Genomic DNA, 21,863 nt, shown 5'->3' on the forward strand with positions numbered 1-21,863 from the left:
TCAGATTATCGAGGCTGAATGTTGTCTTCGGCCGGAAAGGCACGACGTCTGGGAGACACGGTTGTAACGCGAGCTCTGCCCTGCTGTCGAGGGCCATCACGAAGCCAGCATGATGGTGAGGTTGACCAGGGAGAGAAGATGAATGACATGGGTAGTCACCGCGTGCCCTGCGCTCTGGTAACCAAGGTCCACTCAGAGGACAACCCCGTACAGGATCCAAGGGCCCAAAGGAATGTCCACCCTTGCCCACCCTCCATCATCCTCGGACGGAACCTCCTCCACTAAAATACTGTACGTACTGTGCATGGGTACGCCGTAGATCTGCGGCTTTTTCCACTGGCCCAATCAAGCTCGACGTGGCTGTGATTGAACCACAGAAAGAGGCGTCCAGGATGCTTGTGTTGAATGCAGCTCGGGGCTTGGCTAATTAAGTCCAAAGAGGGGTTAGCAATTAGTTACCGATAGCGAGCTTTGTCGACAGGGTGCCAATGGGCGAAAGAGGTCATCGATCAAAGAGAATGAATGGGGTTACCGGGCACGCGGATTGCCACGGCCGACGGAGGGAGAGATTGCAGAATCCTCTTGTGACCTCAACTGACTCAAGGCCAACACCGAGACTTTTACAAGCAATCAAGACAGAGTATTCGTATCGTACGCGTACGGGCATCTGCCGTAGAGTCGAGGCCGAAGAACGTGGCGGCGATACCCCAATGGGTGTGAATGAGCCCAGCATCGTGGTTCCCAGCACACGCTAGTTACAGTCGAGCGCAAGCCTAGCTCAAGGATGGATCAGAATATTCTCCGCGACACGGTTGTGTAACGACAATTTCGCTGCGCAACACACGCGATGCTATGATAGCGAGCTTGTTTGTGACGTGCCAACGTGAAATAGTTGGTCGATGTGGAATCGACAAGTCCCTGACGTGCAGGCCATCATCCTCTAGCAAATGTTTGGATGCCGGCGCCGTTGATCGGGCTAAGGTTTCCGTATCCGCCATTTTCAAGTTGGCTTCAGGGGATGGGCAAGTAGTGGCTCTGGTCTCTTGTATTTAGTTCAGCCCTAGAATGCGTTTACTTGGTTTTTGAGATCGGTGGGCGCTATGATTTGGCGCCTTTGGAAGAGGGATGAAACGGTATCAGAAACAGCGCCATATCGGCAGTCCACAGCGCGCACAGTGGCTGTCGTCCAGTTGACCTTGTTGTAAGAGTCGCCATGATCATTCTTCCGCTCGCTCTCTACCTCAGGTATAGTATGCTGGTATGCTGATATCGATGCCATGGCATTGTGGCTGATACTGTAACAGGCAGGGACAGGGAAATGCTGCATCCTCGGCACCTTGTACGTATCAGAAACAGGTAGGGCGCGTGATAGATTGTCGGATTGGCGTACGAAGAGTCGGTCCAATTTGACTGGTAAGTTGTCGCACAGGAAGGACGAAGGTTATGTTGGAAGGCAACACAAGATGAAGGAGAGTGACCGAGAAATTTGACATCAGTCAGATGGACGGACACGTTACTTGATCATCTCTGGCTCTTTTTTTTTTTTTTTTTTTTTTTTTTCGACTGCATATGTGTAACTCAAAGAAATGGATAAGAAACTCCAATGGCTCGCACAGCGCACTGAGTTTCCTTGTGCCATATACGAAGCACTGTACGTGGTGAGCATTATTGTAGAAGCACCAATCAATATTCATAGAATTTTAAGTCGAAATATTTTTCAGAGAGAGGAAGTATTACTGAAAGCTAAATCAAAGTATAATTCTGTATTGCCAATCTTTCTTTTTTTATTTAAAGGTATGGCTCCATGGTTCAAATCAGAAGCACTCTGGATCGAGAGCTGATTGGATCCTCTGTCCTATGTCCTTAGTTCGGAAAATTGTGAATTCATCAACTGGCTGTTTGTCTGCTAGAGATTCAGGTCTATGACCTTTCCACAAAGATTCTAGATGCTAGGGGCCGCCTGTTTGACTTTGATGGAAATCAAAATCGGAAGGGGAAGGGAGATGAGGTAGGTAGGTACCTCCATATCTTCAAAATCTCGACTTGGCTTCTTCTCCACACTCTCTACGGCCACCACATCTAGGTACTTGTTTTATCTCATCAACAAACATTGATCAGATATCCAAGCAAGAGGATGCCAGACGTCTGCCTGTTTCAGCCTTGTCAGCTTTTCTCTTCGCACACAGCCTCGCACAGTATTGCAAACAGGAGCTGCTTCTTGGCTTCTTTATTTGTGGACGATCTAGCCACACATTTTTAACATCCTGGCAGGTTTGGCACATTTCTAGTCGAATGATCTGTCCGAGAAAATCCAGGGTCTAGTTAAACAAGATCCTAAGCGACCCGAGCATCTGGGAGGAACTAAAAGGGCCTAAATGCCCCAAAGAGGCACAGTAGGCCTAGCTGGCTGGTGTCTCTCTAAGCCAATAAGTGGATTACCTTACTTCATTAGCCAGGTACTTCAGCTAACCTGTTCGTCAATTCATTCAGAACAAAACTCCAAGTCACAGGGAGCCAATACGACTCAAGTCTCAATGCCTCCGCAACCAAGAACAGCAGCAGGATTGTCACTTTTGCCGCACCACACCGCGATGCATCAATACGGTGTCTGACAACACATATGCAGACGCTTCGTTCACTGGGCCAATGACAGTCGAATATCGCCCAACCAAGCGACTGGGCCGTGAGCCCCAACTCTTGCCCCAGTCAAGCAGGGGAAGCTTTTATGAAGCTGCCGTAATATCGTTGTCTATGGCCCTCGGTTGATCCAAGTTCTCATATCGTCGATATTGACATGATACGGCCCAAGTTCCATTACGCATAAATTGGCCTGCCACTATTTTGGACCGAATGACACCATTGCTGTTGCACAACCAGAATGGAAACATTTAAGAACGCTCCACGTGTTGACTTGGTTCTGTGTTTCCACTGAACCTACGAGACAGTCTCAACTGGTGCTCACGTGGAGTATCCACTGATGCGCAACCCATGCCGATTCTAGCACTTGTGCTTGGGTGGCTGGGCCCCTGTGCGACTCTCACGAATTATAGCTCTTTTGCGACATGAGGTAGAGGAGTCGTCCCACCACCGTTGGTCGGCGTTTTTATTGGGGGCTAGGTTTGCAACGTCGAGGGTCTCTGGTTTTCCATCTGAAGCACTGTGCCAGAGTGACACCCACACCTTCACCATCAGGGCCGACGTCAACCCAGCAAATTTGTCCGTGCGCCTGATATGCAGGCGGAACAGCTTCTCATTTCCTTCTTGGCATAGATGCATAGACACCTGGACACGCTGTCTAGGCTGATTCCTGATCACACCTGCTAGCCGTTCATCTCTCAGGGGCCTTCACCCAAGTCCTGAAGGACTTAGCTGGAAGCTATTCTACTGAGGCTCAGGGTCCATTGACTGCCAATTCCCCCAACTTATCAAATCATCGTGTCCGAGATCGCCGTGTGGGGGGACTGGACAACGCCAATGGTGTGGTCGGGTCACTTGGGCGCCAGTTCACGCGCCCGCACATGGAGGACAACCTAAGTGTGTCCTAGCTCCCCTGTCATGTAGCGACAGAATTGCTTCCTCAGCCCTGACTCGCTTTCCAACCGCGTTTTTGTCCGCAGTCCAGGAGACAAGTCTCATACTTGGTTAGGGTGATTTGGAGCCTTTAGTGTTTTGTCCAAGTTGCGGGGAACTGGAGTTGTTGGTAGATTTGCTGGTCTACAACTGACTACCGGCATGAAGCAATGAAGTTCGTCTTTTCGTACCAGCAAATCATGATTTCAGGTGGGGTTCAGAGGCACATTCGTCTCTCAATTTTGATGCTTCGTGAATGCAACCCCTCCTGGGTTCCCTTCCTGACCGCCTTCGATTCGATGCATTCATTCGAACGTCCAATTGTTACGCAGGGCGAGCTTGCAGACAAATATGATAAAGCAAGCATGCTGGATTTCTTTTGCGACATTACCTTTGGACATGGGTCCACACAAATGGGACAGAGGACCCCATTGATGCACACTTTGCCAATTTCTGCAGGGGAGCAGTTGTCTAGACCGACAGCATGCTAGGGTTGAGCACCGCTGTACGAAGACTGGCCAAGAACGATATTCGAAGCTCGTCACTCCCGTCAACTATGGCCCACATGCGCCTGTATTTCTTGGAAACATACACAGTTTCAAGGCGGTGAGTAACCCCTGTCATTGGCCTACCCCATTTTGCACCATCACAAGACGCAGCAAAAACAATTGAAGATCGAGCTTGAAGATTTCCATTGACCGACGCTTTTGCAAGAAGACTCAAACAGTCCAACGACGATACCAACCCACTGGAAATCTTGCTGACTTAGTGGCTTCATACTAACTTAGAATGGGATAAGCCGTCTCCGACATCTTTCGATCGCAGGTGTGTGCATATCAACGGACGGTTTGCCGGCTTTGGTGTCCCTGCTCAGCACTGAAGTCAATCTGGATGGAAGATGAGTTTGTGTCAATTGAAAGACAAATTCATTCATCCCCGTTGGCTGAGCAAGCCCATGAATGAATCGATCAGTGTCGATGATGAGTAGCAGTTTTCAGCGATGAGATTGCCCAGAAGGGGAAGCTCACATGCAACAATACATCCAAATACAAGGTTTCTTTCTGATCGAAACAGCCATATCCTGTTCATGGCTTTATCTGAAATCACTTGAGGAGACGTCACGGCAATTGCTCGCGCGAGCCTGAGATGGCGTGCATCGCGAATTGTGCAGAAGGACGTTTTCAGATAGTAAGTTAATACCTAATTGTCACCCTTCCAGCTGCAGATACATCTTATCAGATGGGGCAGATGTTGGACAAGGGGCACAGGACCAGTTGCTTAATTCACCTGGGCTGATTGCTAACAATTTACTGCAACGATCTAGTCCAAGGCCACCTCTACAAACGCGATTACGCACAATCCCTCATTTTTGTTTCATGATTATAGAGGGCAGCCGAATCACTGATACGATGAGATTGGATGCCACAGATAGACTTGCACCGTATTGCGGCCACAGTGCCCCAGCATCGCACAGATACCGATATCTCGGAAACACAGCCAGCCGGGCTCTATCCACTATTGAATCAAGGGTAGAAAACAAGCAGCGACCTTTAACAGCCAGTCAGTAGCGCTGTTTAGAGGACCTTAGTTCCAGTGACCCAGTAGATCATTGACCACCCGGTCCTAACGAGATGGCGGATGTCACTTGCATATCCAGGAACGTGTGAGGCTACGGCAAGCCATCCAGTGTGACGGTGGACGGCAGTCTGCCTAGTCTACATTGACGGTGTCTTTGATTCCCAGCAAACGTGGGCTAGTTAGAAGCCGGTCCACGATCTCAGCTTCCCGTGGTCCTGGGAATCTCCCGCACGCCGGCGGCTTGTCATGTGCAACATCAAACAAAATCGGGGAGCGGAACAGACAGCACCGGTTAACTTTGTTTGAGCTGGCACCTTCGGGCTTCACGACTGTTCGCCGACGGTACGTGCGAGGAAGATATTTTCGAGATGACCAGTCATGTTACTGATCTGCGGGCCAATCTCACTTCTTCTGGATGATTGATGAAGGCCCACCACACCGCGAGGACACTCAGATCTTGGTGGGCTGAGCGGCGCTAGCGATCTACAGAGCGGTGGGCATAGAGCCCTTCAATTCAGCTCATTAGCGCATGTCGAATTGGGCCTGGTGCACAAGTGGAATTGGGACTTCTTCTCCGTAAATTGCCCTAGCGTGCTAGCACAGACCTGGAGACTGGCGATTCAATATCGTTGGCCTCCACTATCAAAGCCTGTTGCTAAGGAAAGATGTTCTGAATCCAGCTATTCAGAGATTCGACAGTTCCTTGCAATTGGTAGGGGCAGAAATTAACAGAAAAGCGATTATCAGGGTTCTCTCTGTTATCTCTTTGGCGCAAAGCTGACTCGATGCTCGGCACGTCAAAGATTTGCCCCTTCCCATAGGCCACGAAAGTTATGTGGCTTCACATCATGAAACATGGACGGATGCGTTGCTGAAAGAAACGACACAGATGATACTGCTTTCTGGGCTGGTCTGTAGAATTGGTCGTATTCACTCTCCCTGAAAACAGAATGGCACCTAGGTTGCTGGAAACAGGCTTGTCGGGGTCTTCGCACGTTCCTGGATGTTGTTTCACTCCTAACTACGATAGGTTGGCATTGGATAAACTCACAGCCCCTGCTAAGATCTGGTGCTGAAGATGCCCAGCCACGCGGCTAACAGAACTGACAGGCTATCGTCGTCCAGCCGCTTCCGATTACTCAACTTTGTCTACAGACTGGAGGCTGGGGGCTGATATTTCTCTTGCGGCTATTATTTGATAAAAGAACAGGGCACGGGTCAGGCTGAACATATCCCCAACCTCACTGATTGAGCGCTATGAACAGATGGACGTCAGAACCATGCTAACAAGAGCCCATCCTGACACGGTTCCTTGCGATATTTGACATTCAAGGTTGAGACAGGTTCCGTGACAGGGAAATGAGATACGCTGCAAGCAAACGCGATGCCGACGGCAGCGCCCATCCGGCAAAAGAATCCGCCACCGACGTAATTATCAAGCTGGCGATTCATCGCACGTTTCCAGCAATTCTGCCAGTCAGCCATGCGTGGAATATCGCGCTCGGAAAGACACAATGTTGAGAGGATAATGATGGGGTATGCTGAGCAAATACCATACGGCACTGTACAGTACTGTGAGACTGGATACAGAGAGAGTTCAGTCCCAACAGCATGGGGCCTCGCTTTCAAAGTGTGGATCCTATCTCATACCTTGCATCCATGCATCACAGCAACAGGGAGGAGGTCCTCTCTAGCGTCCCCGTGATGGTTCTCATCGGCAGGGCCAGGCGAAGTTGCCCTGGCTATCGCGGCTCGTACATGGACTTGGCGGTTGGTTTCTTTTCCGCCTTGTCGCTGTGTGCTGTTGCATCATCAAACACCCAATTTGCTAACATTCAAAGATAATATGTGCGCCTTTCTGAGTCCGTGGACAGTGACGTAGCAAAATGCATCGCTGTTGGGTCAGGAAACTCTGCTACATATGGGCGTGCGTTAACTAAAAGAGACGTAGTCGGGAGAACGGATATTTGGTCGTTGACGGTGACATGCATGATATTTCCCATGACTGTATGTTGAAGCAGGGCTATCTGAGGATTGTCAAAAAAAGAGGGAGGGGGTTTCACTCCCATGGGTCGATGATTGCCAGCGGAACCCTGAGCGGAAAGGGGAAGTCGTATGCGTCTACCATACAGCATAATGACGAGTAAACACACCGACAGATGTGTTTCGGTCTGGGGGTTCGCCGCGGCAAGCGACAAAGAGGATGTGTCATATGTCACAATCTTGGAGCATCAAATCAACCAAAAGGTGACAAAATGATACGAATACAAACAACATTTTGCTATGCCATGCATACCTGGGCTGGAGCTGAGCATAGAGTTGAGCGAGCACGGCACGACGTGATATTGACACTGATTGCGCGGTGGTCTGGGCTGAATCTTTAGCTAGAATCATCAGTCCCCATCGCGTCTGGAGAAAGCTTGGACGGACCAGGACCAAGGGATAGACACAGGGGGGGCCGGAGAACCATTGCTCAATCAATATCGAGCACCAAGCCTCCGGGAAATGCCACGCCATAGGCATACGGCGTGCTGTGAATGAATGGTATTGGTCCCGGAGCCACGCCGGACTCAAGCTCTTGCCTTCATTCCTGGGGTGCATCGACGGGACGGGTGAGGAGGCACTTGGAATCAGACTCTCACTCACTCTGTTCTGGGAGTCTGTCTCTTGGCCGATCCGCACACTCTCGCTATTCAGCCTTTGGTTTGTGGGCCCCCTGCGCCCTGTCATCCAGCCGTGGCTGTTGTTTCTGTCTATCCCTGCAGGTAGTGGAAACTGAACAGCTTCTGAGCCTCTCCAACAGACCTTTATCATTTTGTCCGTAGATTCTGGGTGCTGGTGTTGGCAAAACATGCCCATAGGTTTGTTTCTCTTTTGCTATTCCCATGAGGCGTTGGGTTGCCTCCGTACGCCTACACCCGTCGCCGAATATTTTCGGTGGGATTTTTGAGCTCAACCTAATGTCCCCATCATGGCAAACACGGTCCATCTGAGTTGCCTCAATCACTGCCGGAGAGGCTGACATACGTGCAAATGATTTCGGGCAACATGGACAAGTTGGGGGAATGGACCCGAAACCTGGCGTCGTGTCTGAGAGTCAGTAGAAGAGCAGAAGTCATGTTAGGCTGTTCTGGAACTTTGCAAAGATTTGGGGCGTTTCCCATCAGAAGGCGGCGAAACCGTCTTGGTCAGCCATGACTGACTCGGCCTGGTACGCCGCGTCGTGTCGTGTCGTGCCATACCATGTCATATCGCGCCGACAGACTATCCCGTATGCCGCTATTGTTGCCGTCTTGCGCATCGAGGCAGTGACATTCAATCTCGAGATTCCATGTGCGTCACTGGAGAATTTCAATCGAGATTAGCATGGTTCTCATGATGCGTCCGCGTCTATCCGCACCACATCAGCCTTGATACTCAACCTGAGTAGTGCCCAACTCTTGGTCAGGGGCAAGGCGGGTCTATTGATATTAATCTTCATGATTACATCTCCTTCGCTACCCTGTAGCTAAAGTCATGAGAGTGTATTTTTCTAATTATCCTCATTGATCGAGTGCTTCGGTCGTCAGTTTGAGGGGCTGCCCTATTCATTTGGTGGTGAGCGCAACCTAACAAATTACTACAACATCGTCTTATGATTTTCTATATGTATACATGAATATACTACATGGTCTTACCATTCGTAAGAATTTGATATCTAATTGGCATGTCATGACTAGCGACCTAGCCATGAAGGGGAATCATAAGATATTAGGTTAGGCATGAATATTTCCTGTATATCAGTGAACCCATAGCAAATCTTGGCCTGAAAGACAGATAATGTCTTGCATATCGTTGATAATGATCGACCAGACGCTACTCCTTGATATGGCATACACATCCGGCGCTATGGGCGGATCACGACCGGCCGTTGGTGTTGAAAAGCTTGTCTCACCAGGCACTCCAAGCTACTGAAGCTATTCAACTCCAGGGCTCTTCTCCAAGTCTTGGCTAAGACAGAAGAGCTAACTACCATCTCATGGCGATCAATCGACTGCTCAACGAAACACATACGCCGCCAGGTTGCTGTTCATGATATTTACTGTGGTGCCGGTCAGATCTTACGTGGACGGATGCACCGGTGATAAGTCTTCGCCGGAAGCAACCAATTCGATGACTTACCCAGATCCAGGAGCAGATCAGGCCTGGCAGCAGCTTGAAATAGAAATCAATCAAATCCGGCTCACCAAAAGGTGATGTCTGGGCTTGAATGACTTGACCGATGGAACTCGTCAAGAACCCATGAAAGAGGGACAACCAGACATCAATTCAAGTCTTAGGTCCACAGCCAACAGTTACAGAGAAGAGCGGAGAAAAGGAGGTAATTCAAAGAGGAGCAAGAAGATGATCAACCCGGAGGTATGCAACCAAGACTCTCTCTACTGCACCATCCGCAGAAGAGTCCTGCTTATCAAACACATTCTCAACGGTGACATTACCAGACTAGATCATTACACCAATTAATGTTGTACGTCCGTGTTCTTGTGGCAGGATCATTCAGTGCTATAACATGACACGAGTTTTCATGTCACTATGCAATTGTAACTAGGCACAGCCATTGTCACGTCCAAACAGAAGGTAGCTTGAAAATGGATAATCCTGACCGTCCAGAATAGCCGCCTAGAGAAGATCGCATAGCAATAGGTCAATGGTGTAGAACCTATAAAGAACGATCTCAGAGGCCTGGGTGTCCACGGGTCTTGCTTGTGACCCTTTTGCACCGGGGAACTCAATTATTTGTACGCGAGACTGATGACGACAGAATCGGTTGCATTCTTTGGTGCCAATAATCAACATCTTATCATTAGGCGTACGTTGAGGAGTAGGAATATCTGTAAAGGGGTGATGGACCAAACCCAGAGTCAAGTCGGATGATATCCGCGATGCCAACGATTGAGTCAAAACACTAAGAACGAAGTTTGAATAGCCGTGCCAGATTACTACAGAATTCATGAGTTATCGCGCAGCTTTGGATAGGCAGTCGTATACCTCGATGGCCCAAAGTGTTAAAGGGCTGACACTGACGGTAAGCTGAGTCTGCACAGATGAGCATGTACACACAAGCCAAGGCGACGGCCAACTCGACAAAGCATTCAGCGCCCAACTCTCTGTCAATGCTGTCAGCGTCTCGAGGCCAAGGAAACCTGCTAGTGTACAAAGATCCGCAAGAGGATAATCACGGTCCCAAAGCACGAGGCAATTATCCTCAATACATCCAGACAACAAGACGCAGACTTCAAACAGCATCGAGAATGATGTTTGACACTGAAAATACAATTGATTTCGACTAAAACTTGTGCCTCGTTCTGGCCATCGCAATCATCGCGCTGATGGGAGCACGAGTTTGGGTAGAGACATAGAAACCAACTCGTACGTATGAGAAACGGGGATACTACAAGGACACATCGGTTAGGGGAGGGGCAACCGATACCATCAAAGGCAACCAGACTATGAAGAAGCAGTGATATACGTGGTGATCTATGTGACAGTAACCTGGGAATGTTCCTCTCCAATACTTCAATGGGGCCGATACTTTTCTGTAGGCGCTTAGTCGCGAGATAACATACATTCAATTACACCATCAACATAGAGTGAGTCGTGTTAGTTGAGTGAACTACAATTGTCTATTGAACATACAGCTCGACTCTTGACAAGATTGTCATCGACCTCCAGAACACGAGGCCTCCAATAAAGGTGGGATATTTTCCCCTTATCTCCACCTGCGAGCGTTTTCCATACCGCTCGACACGATATCATCATCCCAATCTAAAGCCATTATTTCGAATAACATAAAATAGAAAACGAGAAAATGCCACACAAAGTGCGTGACCAAACCGATCCGCAATCAAACCAGAAATCCAGACTCGCATGACGAGTCAAGTCTAATCGAATCACCCATCTCTAACAAACAAACGCCTTGGGTGTCATATACTTTTGAGAATCCGAGGATCCGTAATGTGAGGCTGCCTGATCCGTATCACGAGAGGGTGGTAACCCAACATGAATAAACCTCTTACCACCGACGGTTACGGTTGCCGATGGGCATGTTGTTGGCGTTGGCTGGAGGTCCAGTCAGCTCGATAGGTATCTAGCTGCTTCAGCGTCGGCGATACCCACCTCTACCACCGCCGCGACCACGTCCCCATCCACCGTAGCCGCGACCACCACCGCCGCCATATCGAGTCATCTCAGCAAGGCGAGGGTCAATCTGCTGCTTGGCCTCCTGGAGAACATTGACAAGATCACGGGCCTGCTTCTGGTCTGAGAAGATCGTTAGTATGTACGAAGACGATAAATCTGAAGGATACTCACTATCAGTAGTGAAAAGGGTGATAGCGGTACCCTTGGCACCGGCACGACCGGTACGACCAATTCTGTGAATGTAGTCCTCCGAGTTGTTGGGGTAGTCGTAGTTCAACACATGAGTGATGTTGCGCACATCTTTAGCAAGAATGGTTAGCAGGCGAAGCAGGGGTTTGTATAGCAACGTTCCAGCACGGAAGATGAAGGTGAATGGCTAAGCATATTGGCAAGCCATCTGTACTTCACTCCTAGCGGAGATGGGGCAATAGAAAGTGCGTCAAAATGCCATCCTGGAGTATGCGGGTCACTGGGTCCTGGGAACAAGAGAACCTTGGCCAGCAGCTTGATCAAAGGCAACAATATGCCAACTCCACACTCGTACCACGGGAGTGAGAACGGTACAAGAGTGAACACACGTGAGTATAGCAAAGTGAAGGCTACACAACGGATCAAGACCCCGTTGGTTGAGAACCAATTGGACACGATAATTATCAGGCAGATTCGCACAGTCAAGAGAGCCCCTAAACACGAGAGTAAAGTACAGCAAGTGCTGTCGCTGGAGGTTGCCATGGGGGAGGGGGGATGATGATACATACCGATACCACGCGAGGCCACGTCAGTAGCCACCATGATGGGTGACTTTCCGGTCTTGAACTGGTCAAGCACCCAATCACGCTCGTTCTGCTGCTTGTCACCGTGAATGGCTAACATATGTTAGTAGCTGTTCTGTAATATTGTTGTGGGATGATGGATGATACTTACAGAGCGCGGGCCATCCATCCTGGCGGAGGAATCGAGTGATCTCGTCAGCAATTCGCTTTGTGCCGACAAAGATGAGGATCTTGTTCTCCTTGTTCTCCATAACCTTCTCAAGGTGCTTGATCATGCGGTCTCGCTTCTCCATGTCTGTGACAACCTCGACAATCTGTGTGATACGGTGGTTGGCAGCAAGCTCCATGGAACCAATGTTGACCTGGATGAAGTCCTGAAGGAAGTCGGAAGCCAGAGCGCGGACCTCCTTGGGCCATGTAGCGGACCACATCAGAGTCTGTCGGTCAGGTCGAATCTGGCCAATAATCTTGCGAATCTGGGGCTCGAAACCCATGTCAAGCATGCGATCAGCCTCGTCGAGAACGAGGTAAGTGACACGACGCAAGTTAGTCTTACCAGCCTCAAGCATGTCAATCAAGCGGCCAGGGGTGGCAATGCAGACCTCAACTCCTCGAGAGAGGTCGCGAATCTGAGGACCCTTAGGGACACCACCGTAAACACAAGTGTTTCGGATACGAGAAGATCGGCCAAACTTCTTCATCTCTTCCTGAATCTGAACAGCAAGTTCACGAGTAGGGGCGAGGACGAGAACAATAGGGCCGTCGCCGGGAGCAAGTAGAGGTTGAGCGTTGATGTGGACAATGGAGGGGAGACAATACGTAAGAGTCTTTCCGGAACCTGTCTCGGCAATACCAACGACATCACGACCGGAAAGGGCCATGGGCCAACCCTGAGACTGAATGGCAGTAGGGGCAGGGAAGCCCTGGGCCTTGACCTCATCCATGACATATCTGGGGAAACCAGCCTCGTCGAAAGTCTCGACGGGTCTTGGAACATCCTTGCCAGCGATGGTCATCTGGTGCTTGCGGCGGAAGGCTTCCACATCAGCATCAGATCGGTTTGTGACATCGGGGTGTTCCTTGTAGAAAGACTTCTCGAACTTGGGGAGGGTGCTGACATCTAGACGAACGTTAGTATGCGAAAACAACAACAGGACGAGTAAAACACGTACCCCACTCCTGGTTCTTGAGGCCAGCGCCGAGGGCACCCATACGGTCACCGCCGGCACCTCCTCCATAGCCGCCTCCGAAACCACCACCTCCGAAACCGCCGCCGCCGCCGCCGCCGTAACCATTTCCGTTACCGTATCCATTACCTCGGCTGTGTTCTGTGTTAGCGAGATGCAATAAAATATTAGATTGGACACGCATATGTTGGTGGTTGGGCGCGTTGTCGTTGGGGAAACGGCCGCGCCTCTAGGCTGAAACCACCGAATCTGCGCTCAAACCACAAAGAAAAATCGACTCACCCTCCGTAGCCACCACCGCCGTAACCATTGCGGTCACCACCTCGGTCACCACCACGGTCGCCGCGATCACGGCCGTAACCACCACCGCCGTAGCCACCTCCTCCGCGGCCACCGCCGCCGCTGTATCCGCCGTCGTAGCCGGACATTATTTCAGGTGAAGAGAGATAAGACGGAGCCGTTTGGAATGGACCCGTCTAGGAAGGGGGAAAGGGGAGTATTAGAATAAAGAAAGACGTGGGATGCGCAATATGATATCTCGAAGTTACGAGATTAGCCTTCTGTTTGATGAAGAAGGAGTGCGCGCCCGAAGGATGAGATGATGAATGGGAAAGGGAGAGATGAATGGAGGATGTGTGAAGTTTTAAGAGAACCGGCTCGGACGCGCTGACCATGTAATTTTTTTTTTTTGCTCTCGCCGCTAGGCAAGTCCGCCTGGTAGATCCACATAATTCTTTTGAGGCGGCGGTGTGATTGGGCTAGAATGCTCCACTAAAAAGAACCCTTGAGATGCCGCCACCTTAGTCAGGAACCTTGTGGGTCTTACCCTATACTTCCAAACTTTTCACAATTTCTTATCGTAGGACTTCACATAACAGTAATCATTTTAAGTAGCGTTAGTTCTCACATTCTTTATCCATCTGTAGTGCTCTACTGGGCTATAGAGCGAAATACAGAAACGAATGTCATATCCATTAATTTGCGTAACCCCTGCATAGGTTGTCAATCTACAAATGCACAGCTCAAAAGTTCTTAGATAATACTCCAGGTGCACGGATAGCAAAGCAGTTTCAAAGCCCAAATGTATTAGGAACTGTCAAAAACACTTACATCGAAGAGATGGCTGCATGTCTGTGATAGTAGAGCTAACATGAAATAAGTGTATCAATCATCACAGCGTGAAATAGCTGGTCGCATATTGAATAATTAGGTGGTAATTTGTTCCTCTAGTATCTACCTACTCATCCATTTGCTGCCTTTTCCACTTTACATCCAGGGCCTCCTCTAACGCGCCCCTGAACGCACCGACAAAGCCCCAGCAATCTAAGAAAGTATTATACAGCGGTGCAGGCGCTACTCTAATCACATTCGGTCTGCGCTCGTCAACCAGAACACTCCTCCTCTCAAGACCAGCCATGACCTCATCAAGCAATCCATCGGCCAAGAGAATGCTCACCTGCGCCCCACGACGTTCTTGCTCACTTGGCGTGATGATCTTCCAGTACGTGCTCATGTCCTGCGGTAGCTTCTGCAGTTCGGAGACGAGATAGGCCGTTAATCTGGTGCTCTTTTCGCGTAGAGGAGCCATACCGCCGGCCAGCTCGAATACCTCTAAGGAAGCACAGAGAGATGTTATGTCGAGTACGGAGGGATTGCTGAGTTGAAACCCTGCTGCGCCAGGAACAGGAACGAAACCAGGTCTCATGGCGAATCGGTTCTTCTTGTCGTTTCCCCACCAGCCGGCGAGTCTCACGTTGTGCGATCCATCGTCCGCAACCTGCGTGTGACGTTCGTGAACAAACATACCTCCAATACAGCCTGGTCCGCCATTCAAGTACTTGTATGTACACCAAGCAGCCGCGTCGACGTTCCAGTCGTGTAATGAGAGAGGCACGTTACCTGCAGCATGAGCGAGATCCCAAATGACGAATACGCCACGCTCGCGAGCAAAACTAGTCAGATGTGGAATATCGAGGAGCTGGCCCGAGTAGTATTGGATACCTGGAAGGAGAAGTACTGCAGTAGTGGAGGCGTGCTTCTCGATAATGGACTCGACATATTCGTTAGAGAGAATGTCCTCGTTATTTGGAGGCTCAATGGTAATCATCGAGTCTTCAGGACGGAGTCCGTGATGCCGTATTTGTGTCTCAACAGCATACTAAGCATCCATGTTAGCACCTCGATTGCCTAGTGCTGAGTTGAATCACTGACATGATCACTTGGGAACGCTTTGCTCTCTAGTATGATTTTGTGCCGTCCCTTAACATCAGGCTTGTAAAATGCCGCCATCAATAAGTGAAGATTGGCCGTGAGAGTCTGCATGACAGCCACTTCGCTGACCTTGCCGCCCACGATTGGCGCAGTCATCTCGGCCGCACGAGCATCCACGTCTAGCCATGTTGGCAGAGGAGAGTCATCAAGGGGCTTGAAGTGGCCCTGCACACCTTGTGTGCGCCATGTCGCGAGGTATTGCTGTATGCGATCCAAAGTGCGTTTGGGCTGAAGACCGAGAGAGTTGCCTACAAGGTAAATCGCTCTATCATTGGCATCTGCAAGAGTTAGACCAACATGGAGGATACGCTAGATATCAGAGAAGTACACTAACCCGTGCTGTCACTGGTAGGGAGAGTTTTGCGAGCTACATCAGCTTTGGAGGGGATGTTGAACTCGTCGCGAGTGTGTCTGAGAGCGTCACTGGAGTCCAGCTCAATGGCGTGGTCCCTGCCAGAAAGCTTGGAGGAGTCACCCATGGCCAAGAGCACAGACAGGTCAGGTTATATCGTGCAATGAGTTGCCCACCTTGGGTCTAGGGAATGAACAAATTCTCTTCCCCACGTCACGTTCCCGAGTAAAGTAGCTAATGTAGATGACAAGCTCCGCATATCGGCTTGACGCGGGGAGCTTCTGCCCCGCAGCCAAACTTGGGAGCTCCCGACTTATGGCCGGGACCATTTGGAGATGCAGGATTTGATATCCATATGAAGAGCACGAGGCCAGGCCAGACAGGGCATCTACATTGCATATGATGCAGAATTCTTCATGTGAAAGGTAGGTCCACGAACCAAGACATCGATGTGCTCTGTCACCTTGTCCGGTGTCACAAGAACCCCCTTTCTGGCATCATACTATGGTATGTACACAACGAGAGAGCAGCTCGAAGAGAGCACTCACAGGCACAAGCAAGACCCGCGTATTTGTTCACGATATGAAGTTTTGTTGATTCTTTTTCCCCATCCTCCACAAGTCTCCCTGCTTTTCCCTTTTCTGCGCACTCTAGCTATGTCATACAAGGGGCCTGCCTCTCCCATCTATATCCGTGAACAAAGAAAAAATTACAGAACAAAAAAAGAAGTAAAGAAAGACCAAAGCGAGGTTTAAAAAATGAAGCATCCCATCCCAAGCCCGATTCTAATCAGACATCTATTAGTCCGGCCCAGTTAATGCACAATGCTCCAAGTACACCCTCCCAAGAACAGATCGTCGTAAGATGCAGTCCGTGGACAATATAAAGTCCTCGGCTATCGCATCTCATATCAGGGTATCGAACCTTGTTGCATAAAAGGTTTTGTTGGATCGAGGGTTTACTCGCGAGAGACGTCACGGCCGAAGGCCTTGGACTTGAGCCAGTCAACAGCGACCAGCACACGGTTTCGGGCTAGAGATACCCAGTTAGCGCGATTATAATGTCAATCATAGTTTGTGATGAACTTACTGCTGAAGCACATGGAGAGGTAGGCACTTCGCCAGAACAGGTAGGTCAAGCCGCCACCACTGGCAATGTTACCGTTGAACCAAGGAACATCAGCAACAGCCTTCTCGCTACCAATGTAGGCCAAGCTACCCTGGTGGGAGTATCGGAAGGGCTTGACGTCCTTGATCCGGCGAAGCTGCTTCTCAAGGCTCTCAATCTCAGCGGCGACCTCAGCAGAGTTACCCTGCTTGAGGTTCAGGCTGCTGCTGAGCTCCTTGATGCGAGCCTCCTGAGAGTCAGTCTTCGCCATGTTGTTGAACAGGCGGGCCAGGAAAGAACCCTCCTGGGAAGCGACCTGAGCAGTAGGGGCGTAGCCAGCAACGGCGCAGTCACCGACGGCCCAGATATCGCGGGTGCCCTGGACAACAAGGTACTCGTTGACAGCAAGACCACGGCGAGAATCCTTCTGGGCGGGAACCTTGCTCATGAGGTCACGGACAATGGGGCGAACAGCGTTTCCGGTAGCCCAGACAAGCAGACCGTAAGGGATACGGAGAGTTTGCTTGGTGCCATCAGGACCAGCGCACTCAGCCTCAACAAAGTCCTCTGTCACCCTCTTGACCATGGTCTTGAGTTTGATGTCAATGTTCTCCTCGCGCAGGGTGTTCTCGGTGTACTCAATGAGCTGCTTGGAGAAAGAAGGGAGAACGTTGGGAAGGGCCTCAATAAGAGTGACCTTGAAGCGGTGGCTGATCTCGGGAATCAGCTTCTTGATGTCGTCCTCAAAGAAATCACGGAGCTCTCCAGCGAACTCGACACCAGTAGGACCACCACCAACAACGACCATGTGCATGAGACGGTCGATCTCTTCTTGGGATTGACCCTTGAAAGAAGCGCGCTCAACACAGTCCATAATCTTCTTGCGGATCAGCTGGGCATCACCAATCTCCTTGAGGAAGCAACTGTTCTCGCGGACACCGGGAATACCGAAAGTGGCATTCTCAGCACCGACACCAATGACGAGCATGTCGTAAGGGATCTCAGTCTGAGAGTGAGGGCCCTTGCCCTCGGTGTTGTCCTTGATCTTGACAACCTTGCGATCAGGGTCAACAGAGGAAGCCTCAGCTTCGTAGTACTTAACGGCACCCTTCTTGTGGCGGAGGATAGTGCGGACAGGCTCCATGATTGAGCGGTGCTCAATAAGACCGGTTGTGCATGAAGGCAGGAGGGGAGTGAAGAGGAAGTAGTTGCGAGGAGAGACGACGATGACATTGTAGTTCTCGGTGTCGAGGTTCTTCAGGAGACCGACAGAGCCCCAACCGGATCCTAAAGAAGGGTATTGCGTCAGTAACTTGGCATGATATGTGGGAGGAGCGCCTATAGCTATGCGCGCCGAATTACTCACCCAAAACGACAAGAGTCTTCTTGGAAGGGTCAGGCTGGTACTGCTCTTGAGGGTGGCGGTCATCGTAGATAACGTAACATGTGTAACCGACGAGAGCACCGAGAGAGAGGTATGTGAGTCTCCATGTCCATCGGAGGGTTCGTCGAATCTTGCCAGGCTTGGGCTTGGGCTTGGGTGCCTCGTCAGCATAGGCTCTTCGGAAGGCAATGCGGCCAGAGTTGTTGAGTTTCATGGCGATAGAAGGTCGAGTAGAGGTCTTGGAGGCAGTAGAAAGGGCGCGAGTCGCAATGCGACTGCTGGGGGCCATCTGGCCAACCCGGGAGAGGGCCGTCATGGCTCGCGCGGAGGAAGCCATTGGGAGGATCTGGTAGAGAGGAGCTCAATTGAGAGTGATTGAAGGGAGAAGGAGGGAAAAGAAGAGGAAAGAAAGAATAGAGGACACAGACTGAGAGTCTCTGGACCAGATGAGGGCGTCGCGAGCGGATGGGGCTGGTGACGGACGGAGGTGAGTCGAAGGAGAATCAGTCACAACCCACGAAAGAGGGCGAGAGAATTTAGTGTACAAGAATTGGACCTTAGTTGCGGTACGTAACTGGAGGCGAAGCTAGCAGACAGTGAGTGAAAAGAGAGACCCTCATCGGCTGGCCGGACACAAGGTAACTAGGGTGCAAGAAAAGATGATGGCATAGTTATATTTGATAGTGTTTGGCTTCTTTTTTGCTCCCGTCCTGTCCCCCCTCGAGATAAGACATCCCGTCTTCCATTTCTTGCTTGTGTTTAAGGCTCCACTAAAAAGTTCAGGTTCCCTGCCCGTGCCTTCAAGACTTCAAGCTTAGCGGAGCGGGTCGGCGTGGGCTTCCGTCCTCAGCTACCTAAGCTACGGGTGCTGCATGGCCCTGAATGACGCCCACTGAACGAATGAATGGCTTTAAATCAGAGATCATCTTCCATTTGGGCGGCCAAATGATTGGGGTTCGGAGTTGATAACTTGTGGTCACAAGAATCACAGTTTTCCTTCTGATATCTTCTCGTGTTGGCTTGTGATTATCACTTATCACATCTCGTCTCCAAATTCAGACTCCAATAACCCAATCCAATGGACCGGACCAGGCTTCAACACCGATCCGCAGTTTTGGTTCAGATAAAAGTTGCAGTGCAGTTAAAATTGGGGTTGATTGCTCATCCTAACACCTGAAATTTTTGTCAACCTTTGCCCTCTAGCTTCTAGTCTTTCGCCTTCTGGCCCTTGGCGTGTCCGGCCCGTTATGAAATCGGCAAAACTCCACTAACTTACCGAGCAAACCCCCTGTATACGATTCTATTTTCTAGTATCATGACGAGTGCTGGTGACAATATCAAGGTGAAGGAGGCGGGTTTCCTCCTCCATTGCTCGTGATAATTCGGTCTAATGCTATCAGAACATCGTGCATAATTCTGTCACACCATCACCACCACTACATATCACTATTGTTTATCTTTGTTCTGCTGTGTGGTCAACTCGACATAAATCTCGGTGTCTCTCCGTTTCCGGCCGCCCGGGTTGCTTTCAGCAGAGAAATGTGACATTGGCATTCATTGTGGACTGCTCTATCCTTGAAGCCTTTGGCGAGCGATAGAGCGCATGAACAACAGCCTTGTCATGAAAGATTGATAGACATATTACGTATACTGTTACTGTATTTCGGCATCCGGAATACGGGAACACCAAGCATCCAATATCTTGCTTTTTATGTCCCCGATTTTGATCCATTGAGACAGTCCACGCTGTAATATCCATTTTATTGCAGTCTGCCAATCAAATGCGGTAATTCCCTGGATCTTAAGCCTGTAGATGGAAAACCTCCGGCCCTGAAGGATAGGAGACTGTCATCCGTCGGTGAAAACCCGGTTTCTCGCGCTCTCATTTCTGATTTCTGAGGTGTTAGGAGACACCGCGGTGTGTCGGTGAGGCTTTTAACCCTTGGCGCGGATTAGTCCATCATTGGATACAGAGCGAACGATATTAACCATAAGAACTTCAAAGTACTCATGCAATAAATATTGTAGAGGGCGGTTAATTTCAGGTGCCTGTAGGAAAATAAGTTGCGCGATTTGGTCTCGTTTGGGAAGCTCCTAGCGCATTCACATGTCGCTAACAGCCTCTCACTTACAGGATACGCGGTATTACCCAAATAGGTGTTACTGCTATTGTGAATGACGAGCGAATGGTAGATTTGCCGTCGTAATTGCATTGTAATTCATGACAGAAGCTATTGTCTTATATCTCTCATCCCGTTTTCTTGAGTAATTGCCCAATGTCTCGCTTACCATTTGCTGGTTGCTGATCAATTTTGGTAGATTAGGCTGTTGATGTCTATCATTTGCGTGGGGTGTTGACTTATATCAAAACACCATCGAAATATTTCTACCTCACCCAACCTTATCATGTGAAATCTAGATGAAATATGTAATCCCCAGATCTTGACGCGATTCTCGTACTATACCCCAGAATCAGATAAAGATTGGGGGGGTTTAGTGCATCCCTGACAGCCAGTCCATCTCGGAGCCGCAGTCACATCTTGTCAACCTTGCATCCGTAGAAGCGCACACAATTCATCTCTCGCGATGAACCTCAACCCGAACCCTTAAAAAGAGCTCACTCCCATTTTCTGTCTAGTGCCCGCCGTGCTCGCTCCCTTGGACCGGGTGGATCTCATCGTGGAGCCTCAAGAAGAGAAAACATTCATATCCGCAAGCGCGCTAATGACGGATCCGCGCTTCAGTGCGTTCTGTTCATGATGGTGAACATGGACATAGGCGAGGTATGTGATTGGAGCGCGTTCTCAAGGGGTCTTCGGTGAGCGAGCACGGTGAGGAAGCTGAAGACTGCGTCTATTTCAACTTCAAATGTCATTTAGTTTGTGCGTATCTGGGATGTGGTGATGGGGGCAAGATCTTGCTAGCCCTTTATGGGGACGGCCACTCGGAGAATTCTCCGACACTGATGAATGCGATGTTTAGTATTATCAAGAGCACTTGCGTTCATCTGATGGGGCATGTGACGGATTTACTTTCTGGGCCATCCTGCCAGTTGCAAGTTTATTGTCTTGTTTGATGATAAAACACTCCTTCTTCACGAAACACTTGTGGCGACATGTCCAGCAGCTCTTGATTGTCATGATGGCTGGAGCAGCAATGAATAATTGCCTGTCTCCACTACACATGGAATCTGGAACTGACGCAAAAGCTTTTTTCAAGGGTCCATCAAATGATGACTTTATCCACAAATGATTTAACATCAAACATCCACTCTGAGTCTTGGATATCGGACCGTCTTGCATGCGCCATGAATCGCTGACTTTGCCGGCGGGGACCGGCATTTGATGTGCAAACCCCAGATGAGGCTGCTGAAAACGATAGCCGGATGGCAAGCCGATATCATGAGACTCAATGTGTCGAAGGTTGAAGATTCCGAAGCAAAACGAGCTTCAGATTGTTGA

The 21,863-nt window shown here is 49.8% G+C and overlaps 2 protein-coding genes across 2 annotated transcripts; both read right to left on the minus strand.

Moving 5' to 3' along the window:
• Window positions 1–11,200: 11,200 nt before the first annotated feature.
• FOBCDRAFT_243612 (P-loop containing nucleoside triphosphate hydrolase protein) lies at window positions 11,201–16,038 on the minus strand (the record flags this gene model as incomplete). The annotated part of the gene is made up of 11 exons (XM_059610547.1): window positions 11,201–11,247; window positions 11,305–11,448; window positions 11,500–11,704; window positions 12,106–12,194; window positions 12,253–13,221; window positions 13,274–13,422; window positions 13,571–13,764; window positions 14,196–14,278; window positions 14,756–15,446; window positions 15,500–15,807; window positions 15,894–16,038. The coding sequence occupies 11 exons, from the start codon at window positions 16,036–16,038 to the stop codon at window positions 11,201–11,203; spliced, it is 3,024 nt and encodes a 1,007-aa protein (XP_059467842.1).
• An 831-nt stretch (window positions 16,039–16,869) lies between these two features.
• On the minus strand, window positions 16,870–18,739 carry FOBCDRAFT_144639 (uncharacterized protein; the record flags this gene model as incomplete). Its single annotated transcript, XM_031190222.2, has 3 exons — window positions 16,870–16,943; window positions 17,001–18,305; window positions 18,385–18,739. The coding sequence occupies 3 exons, from the start codon at window positions 18,737–18,739 to the stop codon at window positions 16,870–16,872; spliced, it is 1,734 nt and encodes a 577-aa protein (XP_031034207.2).
• Window positions 18,740–21,863: the final 3,124 nt, after the last annotated feature.

The sequence above is a fragment of the Fusarium oxysporum genome, chromosome IX (assembly GCF_013085055.1).
Source record: "Fusarium oxysporum Fo47 chromosome IX, complete sequence".
NCBI classification, from domain to species: Eukaryota; Fungi; Ascomycota; class Sordariomycetes; order Hypocreales; family Nectriaceae; genus Fusarium; species Fusarium oxysporum.